The 23,688-nt window shown below is 29.5% G+C and overlaps 1 protein-coding gene across 1 annotated transcript in view; it reads left to right on the top strand.

Moving 5' to 3' along the window:
• Positions 1–23,688, top strand: part of LOC111636390 — a 50,210-nt gene that overhangs the window by 9,768 nt on the left and 16,754 nt on the right. Inside the window, exons 2-3 of the mRNA XM_023381634.1 lie at positions 4,494–4,637; positions 19,888–20,030. Coding sequence (XP_023237402.1) covers positions 4,494–4,637; positions 19,888–20,030 — 287 coding nt within the window. The remainder of the gene's footprint in view (positions 1–4,493; positions 4,638–19,887; positions 20,031–23,688) is intronic.

Genomic DNA, 23,688 nt, shown 5'->3' with positions numbered 1-23,688 from the left:
AAGCCGTAATTCTGAGACGCCTGGACGGATCCGGAAAACTAACATCTTGTTTGATAGCGTACGATGAACCGATTCCAACGGTGTATAACACTTGGTTGATTAATCCTTGGTTTTGCTGATGAGACGATCGGAAACAGGAGCACACGTGAACCCGACAGACCGAACCGGTGAGCCAACTCTATCCTGATTAGATAACACAAAAAGACATTGTTTAAGATATATTAAAACATTGTTGCTTATTTTTATAGATATATAGTTAGTTATCCTTCTATTTAAAAGTGTTGGTATTAGTGTTGCAATGAATAGTATATTTGGCCTCATGCCGAATACCGAATATTCGGTCAAACTATTCAGCTAGATTAATGCACGTATGAAAATTGGCGTGCAAATCTCATTATGGCAAGGACCCTGCTCTCTATTGTCCCACTGTCACTACGCTTTGCCAATCGCGTTAATTCTTGACAGTTGTAGCAAACAGACAAGAGTGTCATGGCATGATGCGATAAATTATGATATCAAATGTGAATAAGAATGAAATGACCTACACGTGTAAAATAACGGAAAAAGAACAGAGAAGGACCGCGAAGTGAAAATGTGAAAATAAATATGAAATTGAGTTGATAACATAATCAAACAAGTCGAAGCTTATTGACGTGAAATTTGCAGCTATCAATGCCAAACAATTGTTGTCATAGACTTCGGAAAGCTAAATGCTTGTAATGAAAGTCACTTAGCGTGCACGGGCGAAAGCCTGGGACTGTTCGGGCTACCAAGCTGTTTCGAATCTGTGAAATCATAACTGTGACATATAGCGATGTCCTATCTGTCTCTTTTCTCCGTTATCACCAGGCTATGAGTCACGTAATTATAAAATGGAAAAACTACGACTGAAAAGTGACAAATCAAAAGTATCGTGAGCGCGTATTATGATGTATACATAGGCATACGTGGACTACAGAAATGGAGGAAAGAGAAAGGAAAGAGCAAAGACGAGTGCTTAAAAAAGGATAGGCAGGGTCAGACCCTCACATGTGTGCGATGATTCTCGAACGAATAGGTGTGTATGTGTGCTTAAAAAGGATAGGCAGGGTCAGAATGACTAATATTATTATTTTTTATTTTTATTTTGTGCATGTTATAAGTTATAAATAAATATAAGCAAACAACACTAACTTGACAACATTAAATCTAAATACCAAAATGATTAATTTACTGTGTTTTTGTTATTTCTTACTCCTGTTTTTAGGTATTCTGTATTTGGCCGAATAGGCTGAATATTGAATAGTAACCGAATATTCGTTACATCACTAGTTAGTATATATAACTTTTACTTATCATGAAATTATATAATTATAGATGTTAATCTACTTATATACCAGCAGAGGTTTAATCTTTCCTGTGGATGTTTACAAACAATTTCAACCTGATTATACTGTAGACCTAAAGCAGACCTTGCTTCAGGTCTTAAACTGTCCATTATATTTTGGAATTTGAAAAAGAACAATGTAAAATTTCAAGCTTCGGAATGAATGACAGTGAAGTTCAAATTATGTTTGATGTTCTTAGAATAACTATTTACAAATTTTAAATCAATATTAGATAGATATTTGTGAATTTAAACGGATGTTATATAAATTTACGTAGGTTTTACATATATGTTTCCTTAATTACAGTATTGAGATTCATTTTCTTGATTGCCATTTTGATCATCATAAAATGTTTGCTGTGTGCTTGAAATCTTCCCACTTTCCTTAAAATTATAGCATTCCCTTCTCCATCTCACTTTGTAAATCTCCAGAGCTAACCGTGTTTTAACATGCTCTGCCTGAATGGTATGCCCTATAAAACTTGGTTGTTCAAAGTTCGGTTTCACAAGTTTTGGAGGCATATATGGACAGAGCGGTGGTTTGTTTCTTCTTTTCTATGTTGTATTTGTGTTTGACATAGAAAAGAAGCTCTTTGACTGAAATATTACTGCATGAATGTAAAGTGATACTATCTTGTCTTTCACAGGATAGTATCACCTTTATCAGCTTTATGTTTGGTCTATCTTAATACATTGTTATTTTTGACATATTTGGCATAAATACTATAAACTACAAATCATTTGATAGTTAGAATCTGATAATTTGTTGACTGGTAATATGAAGATAAAGTTGGCAATAGGTGAAATAATTTGCTACTCTTATAGAAAAATTTTTATTTCTGTTTTATTTGCTCATTTGGCTACTCACTACCCTTGCCTGCACATGTGATACATGTGAATAAGTCTTCAAATATGGTGTAGATCATAAGAAGTTGCAATATGATAAAAAGGAGACTTTTTTTGAGACATATGGACCCAGAGGCTCATCATTTCAAAGCGAAAATTGATAAAAAGATTAGTCAGTAGCTAAGCAATAAAAGCAAAAATTTTAAATTAGCTTTTCCTGCCATCTGTAGTTTAAATCCTAACTTGCTATCTCTGATAGTAATCTGTTATTCTTTGTGGAAACATTATATAAATTGATTGTTTTATAATAACTTATATTTTACAGATGAATAAATTCAGATTGGAGAGATTAAAATTTTGATCCTGTATTTATTGTAAACTTCAATGGAATTATTAATCTAATGAATTTCTTATGCACGTAATTACTGTAATTTCACATGGATAACTCAGAGGTTATCTGTGTTTAAGAGACAATTTGAAAGAAGTGTGGGTTATATGTGATTTTTAATTACAGTAATGAACTCATATGAACCTTTATCTTTGTTTAAAGTCAGTAAGAGCTTATTAAATCTACATACACAAAAGCCAAGAATCCAGCAAAAAATTTCACTTATGCAAACATTTTGCTGAATTCTTGGTTTTTGTGTGTGCTGATTAAGTACAGTTTAACCAACATTTTGTTGTCATGTATTACAGTAAGAGAATTTTTAGAAAATGTCAAAGAAGGACATGCTGGATCCTTTTCTAACAACTGCACCTTGACAACCATATAAGTTTGACCTTGTGACTGTTGTCACACAATTTAATAGAAAATATTCAATTAAAGCAGATTGCCATCTAAAACTAAAAAAAAAAAATAATAATCCTTTGTGTGCCACAAACAATCTTCTGCTATCGTGATTTTTCCAAAACAACCAAACATATACATATACATATACATATAGCTCTCTTTTAGTTCTCTCTCATTAATTTTTTTATGTTCAATCCATACTTGAATTGATATTATTAGATACTTCTGTTTGAATTTGTATCTTGAAACCTGATAAACTTCCTGTAATCTCCTATGTAAAGACAGTTTCAGAGGACTTTGATAGTCAATATATGATGCAATTGTATTTTCCGAACATAAAATTTAGTATATTAGCTTCATGTTAGGATACAACAGATATTGTGATGGATACTAAGTAGGTACAAAACAGATTCCTGATGTTTAAAAGCACTTTGGAAAAGTTTATATGTGGAAAAAAATGTGTTTCATTATATCTATGTATTGAGAAGACCTTAAAGAACAAATACATGAGCTACCAAAGTTTTACATTCAGGCATCAATAAATAATCATAAATATATGCTGCTTGGGTACATTAACCTTTCATTTACTAAGTTATATTAAAGGTTAATGTTTGAAATCTTCTAAATTGCTCACCAAGTGTCATGCTTTCAATGACTGCTGTGAAGGTGTAGGGTATATGGTAGTTTGGGTACACAGAAATTTTATTTCCATTCAAGCATATTGACTATGCAGGTTATTCATGTGAAATATGATATTTTGAGTAGAAAATATTTCTATTTAAATAAATTTATATTAAATACTAATATTCTTAATATATCCTTAGAAAGATATATTACTCTGTTTTATAATTTTTGCTATAATTTTTATTAAAACTTTTATATATTAGTTGTTATTGAATTGAATAAATTTCAAATCTTAATCAGTTTATTTAGTGTTAAAGTAAAACCTTGATTTAATGGACAAAATTTCTGGTCTATATGCCATATGTGAAAATTAACACCCTTTTAATTTTAAAATGCTAAATTAAGAAATTATTATTTTTTTCAAATCCAAGGGTCTCTGCTCATAATGTGTATTTTCCAAAAATGTTTGTTTATTTATTTCAATTTAGATTGTATACTTGTTTAGTACAATCTCAGAACTATGGTGAATACTTAACCATTAATGCATATAGAAAACTTTTATTAGAAATTAAATTTCTCATGCATACTTAATTTTAATTACACAAACATATTCATATAAGTAAAACAGATAAAATAATAAATTTGTCAATTTTTTAACACATGCATTCAGAAAACCTACTTTATTATGTTATGGATTTTCAGCTTTAACATACACCCCTCATCCAAATTAGTCCATTAAATTGAGATTTTACTATATGTAAAAACTATTTACTTGATATGATTAAAATGAATTTTATATAAGTTTTATGTTTTATACATAAAATTTTGAAGTGACTTTTCACATTGGATTAATTTATTTTATTCTAGAGAGTACATCCAACATTATTAGAAAAAGCAAGAAACAAGAGAACCAGAGTAGGTCTAAGAAAATGGCCAGATGTTTCAATATCTTCCCAGGATAATGTGCCTTTATATTTAACTGGAAACAGTTCAAATGTTTCACAGAATGAGGTTTGAATTTTGTATTAATTTGTTTCATTATTAATAACATAAAATTGCTTTAACATAAATTAAATAAATCTAGTTGATTTTCTGATTAAAGACTAGCAAAAATGATTATTTTCATTTTTTTTTGCTCATTAAAAAGTTCATCTTTTAAAGATTAGGTAGAGATGTAATAACAAGCTACTTTGACATTTCACTGATAGATATTTTTTCTAAAAGTGATGTGTGAGTGTAAGAACTTTTTAAGATACTAATGTAAATATTTAAAATTATTTGTTATAGTTTGTAGTATATGTTACTTTATAGCTCAATTTTAGTTCAGAACAGTAATGGAAGTAGTAGTAGTAGGTTGTTGAATTCTGAAGTTTGCTCTGACTACATTTAACAAGATGTCCTATTTTGTTTATATTGTTATTTAATTCAACTACTTTTATCTTGAAGTAGCTTTTATAAAGAATTATGATTTAATATGTGTGTCTAAAGTTAAATTCATAAATCAGCTACTTTGATACTCTATGTTGGTATTGCACTATAAATCAGTTCTATGAATGGATAAATCTGATCTTATACTGTATATTTTAATTTCTAAGATGTTATAAATAAATAAGAACTGCATCATTTTTTGTATATAATTTGTCACCTATTGAATCGATAATATAGATGAGATTCAGTTCCAGATCTTTCTTGAGAGTGCCCATAGTATGGATGGCACATTTGGCCAGGAGTATCATAATCATAAGTCTCTATATTTAGTTGTTTAAGTTTGGTAAGGCGATGGGAAAGCCATTAGAAGCAATTTGTGTGCTGGAAAACTGTGGAGTATGGTTAAAAAACTGGGTGTATTGGGCCTGGCTGACTCAGTCTTCAAAAGCATCACTGAGGATTGGCTGTGTACTGTATATCAGATCACCTGCAGCAAAGCTAGTTCAGAGCTGCTTGGAACAGGATGGTGAAGAGACTCCACCTCACTTATATCTTACTTGACTCTCTGTGGTGATTAGTGAGAGAAGTTTCTCTCTTGATAGAGGTTCTGTTAATTCACTTATACATGGCAGGGATTCCTGTTTTCTCACTGTCTGACAGACTTGCTGACAGCAAGAAAAGAGAAGAGTAGCGATGAGGAATTCATGGCTCTTCTGCAGATATTAACGAAAGGTGAGGCAAGAACTATATGTTGCTTTCTCAATTTCATCAACTGAACAGATAATGTTGGTAGATGCCTTTGCTTCTCAGGTCCTAAATTGGCAAGGTATATCTGTCATACCAGGCACAGCATATTTTTCCATGTCAGCACAGCATATTTAGGGGTTATGGTTCTCCTTTTTTTGGTTTGTTCCAGGTTCATACAGCAATGTCTACAACTTCAGTGCACTTGGAAAGTAAGACAAACAAGTCATAATCTTTAACAAGAACAGGATTTACCTACAAGCTGCAATCTAAGGCCTCAGGATTTTAGACACTCCATAACTTTTGCACTTCCTATTTTTGGTTTCATAGACTTTGGATGTTAGATAAAATTTAGAGGTACCAAAATATGATTTTACCATAATAGCATCAGTGTTATTTAGTCATTTCACTATCATGCATGCTTCTTTTATTTATTTGTTTTACAAATTGGTACCTGCTACCAAATGGCAAATATTGGAATTAATTTGCATTTATTTTTGTATAATAGTGACCAGGTTCTCAGGAAAGATTGTTTTCAAGATTAAAATGAATTAAACAGCATGTCTCAATAGACGTTAATTTTTCTATTTTATATTTAGAAAGTAACAAGTTAAGAAAATTGTCTTTTGATGATATAATTAATGAAAAATGGAAAGCTAGAAATGCCGGCAATTTTAAATATTATACTGTGAACAAGTAATGAGTAAAGTGATTCAAACATTACTTAAGAAAATAACTGCAGGCTGATAACATTTGCTTATTATTAACCTGCATATTTATAGGATGATGCAAACACAGATTAAAAATGCCTATTTTTCTGAATATAATAATAACTATATCCAAAATTCTGATTAAGCAACTATAAGTGTACTTTTATTAATGTATTTTAACTTGTACAGTTTTGGACATTAAATCTGATAACAATATCTATGATTAAAATAAGCAGATTCCACTATCTTTGTAATAATGTATTTAACCTTGAATAAATTTCTTTGTAGAATAATATGAAATACTAATAAAGAATATTAGAATTTAAATCTGTTAAAACCAAACAAAATATTTTTTGATTTTAATCAGTTATATTGATAAAGTTTTGTAATTTGGTGAAATCATTTTTCATAGAAGAAGAAAAAATTAAACAGTTGCTCAAAATGATATTTAACTATTATTATTAAAATAAGTATTTAATGTTATGTTTATGCACATAAAAAATTTTCATGATATAGCTTAAATTAGACCTTTAAGATAAGTTATTTTAATTTTTCTCTCATATTAGATAGTCTGTTCATATTGCTTTTAATGCAACACCTTTGCATAGAATATTACATTTATTTTGTAACAGTTTAGGATGAACCATATAAGTTGAGACATCAGCATATCCCAGAAATAAAACATCTAAGACAAAAATGTTGTAAACAACAGTTGTTTGATTGTAAAAGAGAAAGGAAACCACATTATTGATTTTGAATTTGGTGGACATCTTCAAGGTTAGTTGAAGATCACCTTTTAAATAACAAGCACTACTGTTTTTAATGGCATCTTACTTAATGTGAAAAGAAAAAAGAAATCAAATCACCTTTGTCAGAAACACTTTTCCTTTTTTTTTTTTACATGAAGTAAGATGCCATTAAAAACAATTGTGCTTCTTATTTACAAGGTGAGTTTCAACTAACCTTGAAGATGTCCACCAAATTAAAATTCAGTAATATGATTTCTTTTCCCTTTCACAACCAAACAATTATCATTTACAACATTTTTGTCTTGAATGTTTTGTTTCTGGGATATTCCAGTAGCTCAACATAAATGTTTATCTGTATATGTGTATATAAATGTATATGTGAACCTCTGTATATGAAATATTCATTTCACTCTATTATCTGAATTATTTAATTTATTTACCATAGATGTTTTTCATTTATTGTTGCTTTGTTTTGAAAAGTTCACTAGATGTTTTGAATTTTTCTTTCTTTTAACTCAACAACCTAATGTTTGTCTTATTCAGAACTGTAAAAGATGTAATTTTTCTTGACCAAACTATGTATTTAAATATAAACACTAAATGGAATTGTTCATATACTTTATTTTAAAAAATAAATTTAATAGAATAACATGCATTGTATGTGGTTCAAATATTTCAAAACCATTGTGAATTTTGTTTAGTTTTAAAATTAAATAAATATAAATGATCTAAATATTAAAATTATTATACCATAACGTAACCTACATGACCATTAATCATTCTTTGAGGCCTGATCATAACCTAGTTAAAAGTTTTATAGATTTGGTTATTTATTTTGTATAAAACCATGTTGTTTTTATTATGTTAGACATATTAATATATATATATAATGTATATATTATGTAAAACAAGTTTACATGCTAGTATTGTAAGTGCTTATTAAAATATTACATGCTAGCAGTCGATATCATGTCAAACAATGCAGCTATCTGATAGAGATTAGATTCAAAAGAAATAAAAATATTGAAAAAGATGCAAATTATTGTAATGGTATATTTTTCCATATTAATAATAAAGATATGATAGATTTTTGTACCCAATTTTAACTGTATTTAACTGTATATCTAAGGCATAATTTTATCAGTATCCTTTCTATTTAAAAATAGAACTATTTTAAAATTAATTTCATTAATTAGATTATCATGTGTCATGACATTAAATTACAATAAAATCTTCAGATATTTATTGTTTAACAGTTATAATATATTAAAATTTGATGAAAAATCTAATGTAGATTTGTATTTTTTTTAAATATCTTAATATGATTTATTTATTTAATAAAGTTAAGCTAGTTATATACAAACATCTCAAAACCCAATATATTAGTAGTAAGCCAATGAATACTGGATTAAATTGGACTACTTTTCCACAATTATTTTAAATTAATTTCTAAATAATTTGTGACTAGAGGGAAGCATTAGGTGCTAACTCTTATTAATTAATTTAAATTTAATAATTATAATTAAAGTAAATAATTTAGAATAATGAAAATGATTTAAAATATATCATGACATTTTTTTTGAACTTTTTCTGAATGTATTCTGTTCAACTTGACATTTGCTTTGATATATTTGATGATATTTTTGATGGCCATTTTGATGTTAATCTTTATTGAATTAATATTTTTGGATGGTTGCCATAAGATGTCTCCAAAGTGAAGAGAAATGGATCTGTTGAACTGAGGAATATTTTCAAAATTTTTTGCAAGCAACATTCTGATGAAATTCCATCCTTAAAAGACATTCCAATCTGGAAAGGTAAATGATTTGAAAGATTGATAAAACAAAATGCACAAAGAAACTATTCATGATATATTAACATATTTAACTTTTTTTTTCTTTTGGTTAGCTAGTGATACTTCAGAATCAGCTTACAACTGTTTTGTTAGTATCTTGTTTTTCCAGTGTACAAAACAAAAATAAAAATTTCAATTTTTAAAATTATGTAATTTAATAATTTTATCATCTGGTATATAAATTAATAATTGCTTTTAGCATTTTTATTGAAAAAACTTTTCAAATAAATCATACAAAACTTTTAGTTGAAATTCCAAAATTTAACAAATTTGAAAATTAATTCTTTGTTACAAATTTTTAAAATATACAATAAAATCTAAAGAATAATTTTTTAAACATCTCTTAATATTCAATTGTTAATCTAAAAATTGTTTTAAGTGATAACATGTTCAGATAATTTATTATTATTTAGATGCTCACTGCATAAAAATTATCAAAATTTCTGAAATATTCATGTTTTAAAATTTAAATAATAGTGAATCTTTCTGAGGAATTAAGTAATGTTTAGGAAGGTAATTATTATGAGATTAATTCAAAGCATTTCTAAAAAACATTTATCACTTTTTGGATGTATCTTCAGAAATTAATCTGTTTCAATAAAGAAAGTTATTTTGTGATTTTTTTATTAATTATTATTTAAATAAAACCAAGCAACTTTAAAATTGATTTGAGATGTAATATTTTAATTACAATTATTAATATGAAGTACTTAATAATATATTTTATATCAGCAATAATAATTTTTAGCAATAAGTAATTTATTCTGAGTAATTATAATGCTGATTGAAATATTAAAATACTAATAACTTATTAATAACAAAAATTCTTTAACAGGCAAAGAATCAGGAGTTTCTTCTTATAAACAAGAAGATGCTGCTGCAGAAGAAAGGATAGCACAAATATTAAATGAAGCTCAAATGGCAATGAATAACAAATCTAGTAAAAGCCCATTGCACAATGGTATAGTCAGTTGCAATGTAGATATAAAACCTGGATCTGAAAAAAATGGGGATGACTGTAGAGGGGAAGGTGGGGGTTCAGGGACAGAAGGGGGAGGAGGGAGAAGGACTCCTTATAACAATCATAATTATATACATAACAATCACAATTTTAAAGACTGTTCATCTAGACGCTCGAGGAAATATGAAAATGATGATATTCCACAAGAAATGGTTGCAAGAATATATCAAGAAGAACTGGCGAAATTGATGGGTCAACGGGTAGAAGAAGGTTTTCGTCAGTCACGGGATCAGTATGAAAGAACTCAGGACGAAATTAGACAAGCACTCAGTATTTATCATCAAGAATTATCTAGACTTACTCAATTAGGATCTGTCACATCAGCTAATTCCTATAGTAGGTACAATAATATAACTGCTGGTGGATTAGTGAATGGTTCTACTTGCACTTTTCCAGGCTTATCAATTCGTGTTCCATCAGGTTCAACGAGAGAAGATGGTCCAATCGATGCAACTGTACAATCAAGAAATCGTCAGGAGCAGAAAAATGCCGGAAGTGTAGATTCGGACAACTTAAGACATCACGGAAGTGCCTTCTCTTTAGTGCGGCCAAAAGCAGAGCCAAGCACGGGCAGTGTCAAATCATTTGTACGCAATTCAACACCATCTCCCACACCACCTCTCCTGCCACTTTCAGAATCGCCTGCTGGAGGTGAGGACTTGACTTCTTCAGCATCACCACTTCAGCGTATGCAGTCTATCACTAACTCCCTATTGTCACAATCTTCAGTGCCCAATCTTCCAACACCACCTCAACGACCAGCCAAAGCAGTATTGCCACCTATCACTCAACAACAATTTGACCAATATAATAATCTGAATACTGAAGATATTGTAAAAAAGGTAATAATTATATTATAAATTAATTTAATATATTATTTATTGCTATATAAATTTTTTATCTCATTGTTTTTTCTTATGTTTACTATTAGTACAATATTTACAGTTTCATATAAATTACAGTAATTATACTTTTAATATTTTCAAGTTTTTTTTTCAAATCTTACATTGAGTTTTACAACATTTTTGATGTCAGTATAAAATTTAATAGNAAAATCTGGTTATAAATCGCCTCCTGGGCTTCCACAGCTAGGCCCCAACGATTACGAGCGATGCTCGAAAAGGCATTAAAGATCTTACCAATTCTGTCATTAATATATTCAGCATGAGGATTCCAAAGGAGTCGGTAATCTAGGATCACACCAAGGTACTTGATGGATTTATCGACGTGAACAGTTTGCCCTTCCATCTTGATAGTTGGGACTCTTAAATAGAGATTTTGTTGACCCGGTTTGTTAAATACTATGCACTTTGTTTTACTAGCTTTGAAGTTTAGCTTAAACCTTTTGCCCCATTTAAGAATGTTTTTGAGTATTTTGTTCCCATTATGCTCTAAGTCCCGTCTCGACCTACTACCAAACAGTACAATCACATCGTCAGCGTATGCTATAATTTCGTGCTGACCGAAATTTTGTTTCATAAAATCATCAAAAAGGACAATCCACAGAAGAGGGCCGCAAACAGAGCCTTGTGGACAGCCCCGGACCACATCCCTGTGAACCTTATGTGCCCCACAAATTAGCTCAGCAGTTCTTTCACTTAGATAGTCCTTGATTATACCATATATGTTAGACGGGCAATTTCTTTCTCGTGTACAGAGTAAAATCATAGGCCACCAAGTGCTGTCAAAGGCCTTTTCAATGTCAACACTAATGGCCATCACATATCTATATTCCTCAAGAAGGTTTTTAGTTTTTTGAATAACTTTTTCAATGGCATCTTCAGCAGAATGTTGTGGCCTGAAGCCAAATTGTTGTTCATGAAGATGTTGGTGCCTTTCCATGTGCCAGAAGAGCCTATTAGTGATCAGTCTCTCAAGTACTTTGCCAAGAACTGGCAGCAGTGAAATAGGTCTACAGTCTCCTGTTTTACCGGGTTTGGGAACCGGCACAACCCTGGCGTGCTTCCACGTTCGAGGAAAGATTCCATGGTGGAGACATGCATTAAACATTTCTAAGAGATGGGTAGGAATGATGTTCCAGAGTTGTTTAGCCAATTCTGGTGAGACATCATCGCATCCAGGGGCTTTTTTATTGTTCATGTTGGAAAAAGCGCGATTAGNAATAACAGTAAAATATCTATCAACGAAACAAAAATTTATCATGAAAAAATTTTGCTACAGACAGTGAATGAAATAAATTACCTAGGAGTTAATTTCGATTGGAATCTAACATTTAAATCGCATATATCTAAACTTAAAAATAAAGTTAAGCAAGCAATAGACAACCTTCTATTTTTATGTAGTAAATTAAAAACTTCAGATTTAAGAATACATATGAAACTTTATAGTTCGATCATTAATCCAATGTTATTTTATGCTAGCCCTATTTGGTGCTTGGACTATATCTACCATCTCGAACAATTCCACATATATTATCTACGCAGACTATTTCACATAGAAAGAACAGTACCAGGATATGCACTACGTCACGAAACGAATCGAATATGGTTATTTCCGTTTATATTAAAGCGAATTATCAAATTTTTTTATAAACTTAATTTCAACGGTGATAACAATTTAACTACTTTATATCAAGAAAATATAAGACAAAGTAAACTACAAAAAAATAAACAACTATGGTATAATAAGTTGCAAACTATTTTTAACTCCTTTGGAGTATCAGATCTATTATTCAAGGACAAAATTCAAGATTGGAAATCAGGATACTCATTGATGTTAGAATCAGCTATAGCTCAATCTATAATTAAAGATCAGAATTCCCTATACAACAGTAAATATCATCCGTGGTACTTGGAAATATTTGAAATTCCTTCAATGCAACCATATATATGGCAACCAGTAAATTTGAATATAAAACGACTTATAATGCAACTTCGTCTAAACAAAAATTCGCTGTATGTCAATAATACTTATATAAGTTTATTAACTAAATGTTTTCTATGTAACGTCGACGTTTTAACACCTTATCATTTAATATTAACGTGTCCAAAGTTAAAGGAAATTCGTGCACATTATAATATAAACAGCTCTTATAATTGCAACTCGCTAATAGAATTGTTAAAAAAATTTAATAATATGAGTAAAAAAGAATTATATAATATTTATAATTATTTTTGTAAAATAGTAGAAACTTATAATAACAAAACAAATTAAATTAAAGAATATGTGCATATGTACGCGAGAAATAAATGCAAACTAAAAAATTAAAGAAAATGTATAGTTTTATTAAAAATAAATATGGATACATGTTACTACAACCCCTTGTAATAGGGAAGTAATTCCCAATAGACAATAAATGTTGATTGATAATTGATTTTTATAATAAAATTTTATTTTAAATTTTACTTTTCAAATTTTAATCAACTGTTATTGAAAAAAGTTGCATGGGACGAATAGCCATTTTTGTTGTGTTTCTATTTAGTCCATAAATTCAAAATCATTACATAAAAAGAAATCAATGATTATAAAAAAAGTATTCAAAATATTAGAAATCTCAATGAAAATTTAATGAAATGATATTAAGACAATACCCTAACACAATTTTTTAATAAGGTGAGTCATAATAACACTCAAAAAAGTTTATTAAACCTCAAAAACATGTATCCAACTACCATAATATTCAAATGAGACTGGTGTCTACAAGTGTCGCTACTGTTACATAATGTCCAAAGAGATATAGGATGGATAAATTTATACTTTGTTGGTTAGTGATCTTTGTCTGACATGAACAAAATTTCCTTGAAGTTTTGTTTCTGGAAGTACAGTAAATTACAAAATTAAAATTTTTTATGAAAATGTGAAGATTTCTTTCTGATTTACAATAATGTAGTTTTAAAATTTTTTTGAAAAGTAGATTGAACTTTATTCAGAATGAAATTCAAAAGTATATTTGTTTTGTTTTAATATTTCATGAGAAATAAACCTAAATATAAATTTTTGTGAAATAACTGGAATGTGCTTTTGAAACACAAAGGGTATTATAATATTTTTCTGAGTTAGAAATATGCTCTCCTTCACACTGATGTGTTTTTTAGTTTGATTTTAGATGTATTGAATTGATTTATCAATGAAAGTATAATTAAGTTAATTATTTATTACATAAATGAATATATGTAATTTAATAAATAAACTTTTTACAACAAATTTTTTCCTACTACTAATATTAGTAGTTTTTTAATAAACAATTTACTTATTAATTAATTTGTTATTATTAAATTATTTATAAAATATTATTTTATAGACAACATACAACATCAAAATTTGTAGTTTGGGATTATTTTCAATCTAGAAATTGATAAATCTTTAATTATATTAAAATTTATTTTTAATGCTTCTTATAATATAAATCCTTAATTAAAATTTACCACTACTACTACTACTACTGAGTTATTTTTTACTATTTGCAATCAAAAAACGCTTTGGTAAAATAACTAAAAGCACGTACATCACATTGGATAGGCTAAAATTGAATGGTGTAATCAAATTTAAAAATTTACCTATTTTCTAATTAATTGTATTGGACAAAAATTAATTGTAAATTATCAATAAAAGAGTTCTAAATAAGAAACTAATAAATCGATTAACCTATTGAAATTTAGCCATAAAAATTAATTAATTAATAGGGAGGTCATTAACTAAATTTAATTCTTTGGATAAAATAAATTCATTTTTTCATAAGTCATTAATCCTTTTCATTCTTAAATTAATTAACCATACTTTAAATAAGCTTTCTATTACAATAATAACAATAATAATAGTGCAGTAGAAAAAATAAATGAATTTCAAACATAACAAAGATGCTATCATATGCATCCTGCAGATTATTTTCGAAGACATTTGATGATAAATAATATACTATTTATCAATGGAAGAAAATTAATTTCAGTTGAGAATAAAGGAATATTATACTTTTTCTTATTTAAAAATTAGTGATTGATGATAAATGCTCAATTCATAAATCTTTAAGCCAGCTCCTGATTAGAGATATTAATGTTAACCATACAAATATTTAGTTAGGCTTCATTCTTGCAAATCTTCAAAACTAATTTTCTTAATTAAACTAATTAAAAAGTGCGGTGTTGTCCATAATAATNGAGGAAAGATTCCATGGTGGAGACATGCATTAAGCATTTCTAAGAGATGGGTAGGAACGATGTTCCAGAGTTGTTTAGCCAATTCTGGTGAGACATCATCGCATCCAGGGGCTTTTTTATTGTTCATGTTGGAAAAAGCGCGATTAGTCTCGTGTATTTGAAAATCTGGGGTGTTCAATGTATTGATTTCACTGTTAACTTGATTCCGTACCCATTGGTGGAAATCTGTGTCCTCCTGTGTATTGTCTTGTAAACAGAATTGACTCATTTTTTCATTGGCAGCTTGGAAAAAGTCCTGCCCAGCAGTTGAGGAGTACAGTATTTGTCGTTTTTTTATTTTCTCAGTACAGTACCGAGTAATAAACCCCCAAGGGCTCTTAGCGGCTGCAGCACAAAATTTTTTCCACGATTTCTGTTTAGCCCTTCTGATTTCCATTTTGTATGTGCGCAGTTGCACTAGGAATTGTTGATGTAATTACAGTAATACCTCGACTTATGCTACCGACTTACGTGAACCCAGAGTTACACGATTTTCAAATCTCGTCGATTCGTTTTTTGTTTGAGCGCCATGCAACACTTGATTACTTACTCCCACACTATTGTTCAGCTTAGATGTTCGGATGTGTCGCGCGGAATTGACACATAGCTACAATTTATTTTGTGTGATTTATTTCTGTGTTTGTTATATCTACAGAGACTTGACTATGTCATCAAAATGAAGTAGAACTAATTCTTCTGCATCAAACAAGAAAAGAAAAACTTTATCTTTGGAATGTAAAGTTAACATTGGGTACGTTCATAAAGTCGAACGAGTTAAACGAGAATGACGTCATCGTTATTCGTTACTAACGCGTTTAACTCGTTTGAGTTTACGAACGTACCTATTATTAAAGACTTCAATACAAAAATGAAAATTTGTGAATTCGCAAAGAAGTTTGATCTACCGGAATTGACGGTCAGAACAATTATAAAAGGCAAAGAAAAAATTCTCGAAGCTGTGAAAAATGCTCAATCTTTAAATTCGAGCATTATTCGTAAATGTCACGGTATTATCGCTGAGATGGAAACAATGTTAAAATTATGACGTGATAATCAAGTAAATGTGAAAAATTGTAAAATAATATAGGCCTAATTTGTTATACATATGTATTATCTAAGATTTTATTAAACATTTTTTTCTAAATTATTGTTTTCTTTAGTCTCTGGCCCCAATTAAAAATTATTTGTATGTATTTATATGTGAAATTATACCCCGACTTACGTGAATTCGACTTACGCTGTTACTGCTCGGTTCCACCTATTGCGTACTGAACTTCCCTATTTTCATGCAAATGCTACAACTTCCCTAGATCTTCTTCAGATCTTATAACTCTAATCATATCACTAGGGGTTGCTGAAGTTGCAAGGCCCATTTTCATTGGACTACCAAACATTGCTTCATATGGGGAACATTTGATTCCCTCGTGATATGCTCTATTTTTCATCACCTGGATAAATCTTAAACCCTCTGACCACTTTGATAAGTGATTGGTTTCCATCCATGTGCTCAACATATTTTCTATGTGTGAGATTCGAATAGCTCCTGGGTCTAATTAACAATTTAAATATAAAGCTAAAATTATGAAGTAAAATATTCTTTCATTTTGGTGTGAAAATATTGTTTTTCTAATGTGGGAAAACTGATAAAAGAGCTACTTCCTTTAACGGAAGTAGACACATCCTTTTGTTTTCCATTTATCTATCACCAATCTCACCACCCTGGGAATTGTCAACCCCTCAATAATTCCCTCTTCCATCTGTTCACGTGAAAGAATACAAATAAGCTGATTGGACACAAATCATGAGATATAGTCAAAGACTTACATGGTTCGGGGAGTACGTCAGAAGATCTCTTAGGGAAAGGAGGTGCCCCATATTTGCTCCCTAAGGCCAACGCCCTTAGTTAGGAGTACGTCAGAAGATCTCATAAAGGAGAGACGTAGTCCATATTTGCTCCATAAGGCCAACGCCCTTAGTCGTATCCAATCGAGTATAATAATGAGTTAATTTATGAGAAAAGAAGAAACTTTTAATATTGTGCCAAATCAAGACCTCACCATGAAACAAAGTATGATCATAGAATACAGATGAACATAAAGACAAAGTAAACTTTTAGGTAGTGTGATTATAAATGAATTTGTGAGCTCTCTCTCTTTAAGCGTATATTTTAATTGAACCCATATTCTCTCTCAATCGCTTGTTTGAATTATCTAATTATATCAATTTTGTATATCCTTGTTTATGGTAGTTTATTAAATTCTTTTATTTTTATGTTAAAGAAATGTCTCATTTTTGTCTGAATCAAATCCATATTATCTCCATACGCGTGTTAATCCGCGTAATGGTAAATTGATTAACTGGTGTCGGGATCCTGACGTAGGAACGAAGAATTATGAAATCCTTCAGTTCCTCTCTAGATATATCCAACTGTAAGTCCCTCCACCCTCGAATTTCCTCAAATTAGGAAAAAGCCATTCTTGTAGAAGACCCGAGAACTAGTTTCAACAACTAGCCGCCAAGTAAGTGATACACGAGTAATGAACTACTCCGTACCTCCGGCTAGAATCTCACATATGTCTTGATTAGCACACTCCACTGATCCTTCACTTTGGCTATGTCTTGCCTTTCCATGTACAATTTTTACATCCAGCCACATGGAGCATAAATTATCAATAACTTGGTTAGAGAATTCTCGACCATTATTGGAATGAAGGATGTTCGGTGCTCCAAAAGTGGTGAAAATATCGAAAAGATGGTATGCAACTTCTTTGGAGTATTTAGTTTGAAGCGCACAAAGGATCACAAATTTGGTAAGATGGTTTTGGTAAACTAAAATGAATTTATAATTTCCATCAGAGGTAGTTTGTAGATCTATTAGATCAACCTGGCAGCATGAGTTCATTTCACTGTGAAGTATAGGTCTGCCAATGCCCTTTTTCAAAGTTTTCTGTTTCTTTTGGCAAGGTTGACATAGCTTCAAATATGTCATAGTGGCCTCAACTGTTACATTTTTATACTTGCGGTTACATTTTTTAAGCATCCGTATCCTTCCACCGTGGCCAACAGCAACATGCATTTCTTCGAGAATCTTAAATAAGTCCTTGTAACAAATGTAATACCTTATTTCTCCATTCTCCTCCATAGACACAATTAGTTTTTCTTCACTGCCTAAGTTAAAATATCAAATGTTTTATACACCTGTAATGAACAGCTAGTTTCTTTTTCATGTTCTTTGCAGCTTTTATTTCCTCCAAACACGTTGCATATTTGCCCCTATTGAGATAAAAGTTATTATCTATTTTGCTTGCAACGATCTTGTCCATTATTTCATAAAATCTCCATTTCACACTCATTTTGATTCATAAATAATTTTTAGACAGTGAAATCTCAAACAGGATTAAAGTTAACATGTTGTTCTAACATGTCAAATGATGGAATGCAGCGAGTGAAGGTGGTGATGTGGGTAGCGGGGACTATTTTTTCAACATTTACCATGTCTCTGAGGTAAAACCTAAGATATACAGAGGAAATGCTGGTAAAAGTTCGAAATTAATGATAATCTCAGATCATTTCGGACTTTTACCACAAAGATTTGGTAAATCTTAGGTTTTACTGGAAGATCTTAGGATTTACCATAGTTCGAGCATTTACAGTAACATATCTACCAAGTAATATGTAATATGAATTTCATCAATGTAATATTATCAAAATGAATTTTATGTAGCATTCATATATTAATGAATAATTTTAAAATTAGTTACAATTATTACATTGCATTTCTAACTTTAATTTTAAAAACTTGACATTTTATTATATACAGGTAAAATTGTAAAGTCATAAACTCTTATTTATAATGAAATAAGTCATATGTAAACATTGCATAACCTGATTCTCGATTAATATTTTAATTGTCTATATCAACTTAATTGTCTATATCTACACAAAATTACTTCATATCTAATTATTAATTGCAAAAATAAGTCAGTAAATTAATCTTTTTTTATATAAATTTTCATTAGTATTAATTGTTTTATTATTTCATAAAGAGCATTCATAAATACAGTAGAACCCCAATTATCTGAGCACCAATTAACCAAGGTTCTGCATTATCTCAGGCAAATCTGTAAGTGAATACACTATTTTTTTTAATACTGTAATTAAAAAAAAACTTTAAAATGATAAAATATGTATTACAAAATGATTTGTTTTTGTTATTTTTTATAATTTAACTTCAATGTGAGACAAACTAATTCATATTAAAATGTAACTACAATAATACACATTTTTATTTTTAAAACTATTGTATATAATGAATTAGCTGTATAACAAATGATGTGAAAATATTGTTCTATATGATTAAATTCACTAAAATACAAACATATACAAAAGTGATACCATATCTTTTATATGGTATCACTAGATCTTTTATATCTCAAATTTTTAATCCAAAATAGCCATGGTTATCCATTTTATCTGTGTTTTTAGTTGTCTGAGATAGCATTGGTCCACATTACCTTGGATAATTGAGGTTCTATGATTATTAGAATAATAATGGTTTTCTAAAGTTAACTAAGTTTATAATGGATTCATTTTTATTACAGGCAGATAATGTTATTGTCAACTATATAGTAAGTGACATAAATCCTTTATCAGTTATGGAAAAACCATCATCTAAAAATTTTATCAAAGAATTTTCAAAAGGATCAAACAGTGTAGTGCCTTCTCAAAAAAATGTGTATTCAAGGTATGTGCTAAGTAAAATGAGTAATAACTTAGTTATTAGATTTATCTTTTGATATCATTATAATCACAATAAAAACATTCTTAATTTATANATTATTTTCAATCTAGAAATTGATAAATCTTTAATTATATTAAAATTTATTTTTAATGCTTCTTATAATATAAATCCTTAATTAAAATTTACCACTACTACTACTACTACTACTGAGTTATTTTTTACTATTTGCAATCAAAAAACGCTTTGGTAAAATAACTAAAAGCACGTACATCACATTGGATAGGCTAAAATTGAATGGTGTAATCAAATTTAAAAATTTACCTATTTTCTAATTAATTGTATTGGACAAAAATTAATTGTAAATTATCAATAAAAGAGTTCTAAATAAGAAACTAATAAATCGATTAACCTATTGAAATTTAGCCATAAAAATTAATTAATTAATAGGGAGGTCATTAACTAAATTTAATTCTTTGGATAAAATAAATTCATTTTTTCATAAGTCATTAATCCTTTTCATTCTTAAATTAATTAACCATACTTTAAATAAGCTTTCTATTACAATAATAACAATAATAATAGTGCAGTAGAAAAAATAAATGAATTTCAAACATAACAAAGATGCTATCATATGCATCCTGCAGATTATTTTCGAAGACATTTGATGATAAATAATATACTATTTATCAATGGAAGAAAATTAATTTCAGTTGAGAATAAAGGAATATTATACTTTTTCTTATTTAAAAATTAGTGATTGATGATAAATGCTCAATTCATAAATCTTTAAGCCAGCTCCTGATTANAATTCATTTTTTCATAAGTCATTAATCCTTTTCATTCTTAAATTAATTAACCATACTTTAAATAAGCTTTCTATTACAATAATAACAATAATAATAGTGCAGTAGAAAAAATAAATGAATTTCAAACATAACAAAGATGCTATCATATGCATCCTGCAGATTATTTTCGAAGACATTTGATGATAAATAATATACTATTTATCAATGGAAGAAAATTAATTTCAGTTGAGAATAAAGGAATATTATACTTTTTCTTATTTAAAAATTAGTGATTGATGATAAATGCTCAATTCATAAATCTTTAAGCCAGCTCCTGATTAGAGATATTAATGTTAACCATACAAATATTTAGTTAGGCTTCATTCTTGCAAATCTTCAAAACTAATTTTCTTAATTAAACTAATTAAAAAGTGCGGTGTTGTCCATAATAATATTTGTATTAAAAAAAGAATAACCCAGCCTGAAATTCCAGAGACTGAGTTGGATTTGTATTTATTAAAAAAAATTACATGTTATAATTCAAAATATTCAAATATTTCTAGTAAATAGCAAGCTTAAAGAAAGTTATGAATTTTAAAGTATTTTTCTTAATGTTTTATTTAGAAAATTACTAATTCAAATCTAGAATATATCTGTTACTGTGAAAACCCATATATTGGTAAATCCTAGGTTTTACTTGTAAATCTTCAGATTTACTAACATGAGTTGGTAAATGTAAGGATTTTTATAAACTGAGATGATTTACAGTGCTTTTACCATTAGAATTTGGTACATGCTAGGTTTTACTAAAGATGGTTAGTAAAGGTTGGTTTTGGAAATAAAACTATGAGTATTTTAATAATCATTTATTACAATTATAAACAGTCAACTTACTAAGTCCTATTCATTAATAACTAGTGAAACAGTTTAAAAATACTTTTTTAATGTAACAAAAATTAAATTATCTTGTCAAAAATAATATAATAGCCTACATTGGCTAAGCTAATCAGTAATCACAGTATTTTTTTCTAATCATTTGGTATTCATTGTCATTTAATAAAAGTAAAAAAGGATTTTACTTGTTACAGCATGGAGAGATACCATGGCATTTAAAATTACAAAGTAATCCTGATGACTTGCAAGTGCACTTCTTTGTTACGCATTTTTTTAGGCAGTTGCATTTCTTGAAACCTTGTCCTCTGGTCAAAGACAATTTTTGCGACTTCTCAAAGACACTTCTTTATCTTTAACTTCTTCTATTTTGATAAAGTCTTCAGGACATAAGGTAAATTGATTTTGTGTATAAAGCTGCTTTAGTACTCCAATTTTGGTAACTAGTTGATAAAACTTATTGTCCTTTACATCTACTACAACTGCAATAACACTTTTCAGGTCAGTTTTAGCTTTGTCAATTTCAGACACTTTCAGTCTTACATTTTGGCCAATTTTCACATTTGGATATTTATCAACAGACCTGGCTTTTATTTTTTCAGCTTGTTTCTCCAAACTCTCCAAATTTTGCATTGTTTCTTAATAGTCATTACAGATTCTATTTTTTTTTTTTTTTTGGTATTGGCTCTATAGTTACAAGAACTTCCTGAGACTCAATCATGTATTCTGTCTCTGAATCAGTATCTCTCTTCTTCGCCTTCATCTTCTCAGTAATAATCATTTCATCTTCTTATGTTTTATCGTTGATAGTGCTATTGTCTATATCTTCTTCTGACTCATTTTCAACAATACTTTCTTCCTTGTCTTGTTCGATTGCATTTTTGATGTAATTACAGTTCAGTTCAGTTCAGTTCAGTTCAGTTATTTATTAAAATAAAAATATACGTAGTACATCCCGGTGCCGTGAAACATAACCGGGTGGGATCAGAAAAAGGTTGAAAATACAATGTAATGAGGAATACAATAAAATAAACAATTGGAATATACAAGAGGCATACCACAGTTCGAGGCATGCAAAGGTGCTACCTGCACCTGAACAAGAAAACGCGTATGTACAAATTTAGGATTGGATTACAAAATAAAGAAGAGATGTCCATCAGTAGAAAGGGACTGTGGTTCTTCTGAAGTACATGTCAGTTAGGTGAATGAAGGCATCGTATGAGTCCTTATGCTCAAAAATGCAGTCCAGATTTTGAGGAGGCCAGTTCACATCGTGTGCCTCCAGGATAATCTTGAGAGAAAATCTTTCCAATTCCATCATTGGACAGTCTATTATGTAGTGCAAATTTCCATCCGGTGTACCACAGACAGTACAATTAGGGTCGTGAGGGTATTTGAATCTACTCAAGTAAGAGTGAAAAGCACCATGGTTGGATAGCATCTGAGTAAGTTTATGGCTGGGTGAATACCATTTATTTTTTAAAAATTCCTTAATATTATTAATAAGTTTTGAAGTTATGGTTGTGTAACTATTCCAATCCATCTGCCATTCCATTAAAAGATTCTGCCAGAGCAGACTTTTGACTGTTTTATTATTCAGTTTATTATATGAATAAGGAAGGTCTTGATTGGTAGAGGCCTCCTTGGCAAGAGAATCTGCCCTCTCGTTGCCAAGTGTGCCCATGTGCGCCCTTGTCCAGTTTAAATAAAATTCACAATTTGAAGTGTTGATTGCATCCTGAATAGCAACTGCAATGGGGTTATAGGTTTTGGTCTTTAGAAGGGCCAGTGTAGAAGCACTGTCAGAGATGATATTTATGCTTTCATTATTGTAATGACAATTAACCCAGTCAACTGCTTTACTTATGGCAAAGAGCTCTGCCTGAAAAACTGTACAGTTGCTGCCAAGTCGGAATTGGCCTATGTCAATTTCTTGTTCGTCACCATAAGCAACAAAGCTGCACCCCACATTTCCATCTGCCTTT

The sequence above is a fragment of the Centruroides sculpturatus genome, unplaced genomic scaffold (assembly GCF_000671375.1).
Source record: "Centruroides sculpturatus isolate CEXI.00-Female unplaced genomic scaffold, Cexi_2.0 scaffold158, whole genome shotgun sequence".
Classification (NCBI taxonomy): domain Eukaryota; kingdom Metazoa; phylum Arthropoda; class Arachnida; order Scorpiones; family Buthidae; genus Centruroides; species Centruroides sculpturatus.
The sequence above is the reverse complement of the archived record's forward strand: the minus strand, read 5'-3'. Positions and strand labels throughout refer to the sequence as shown.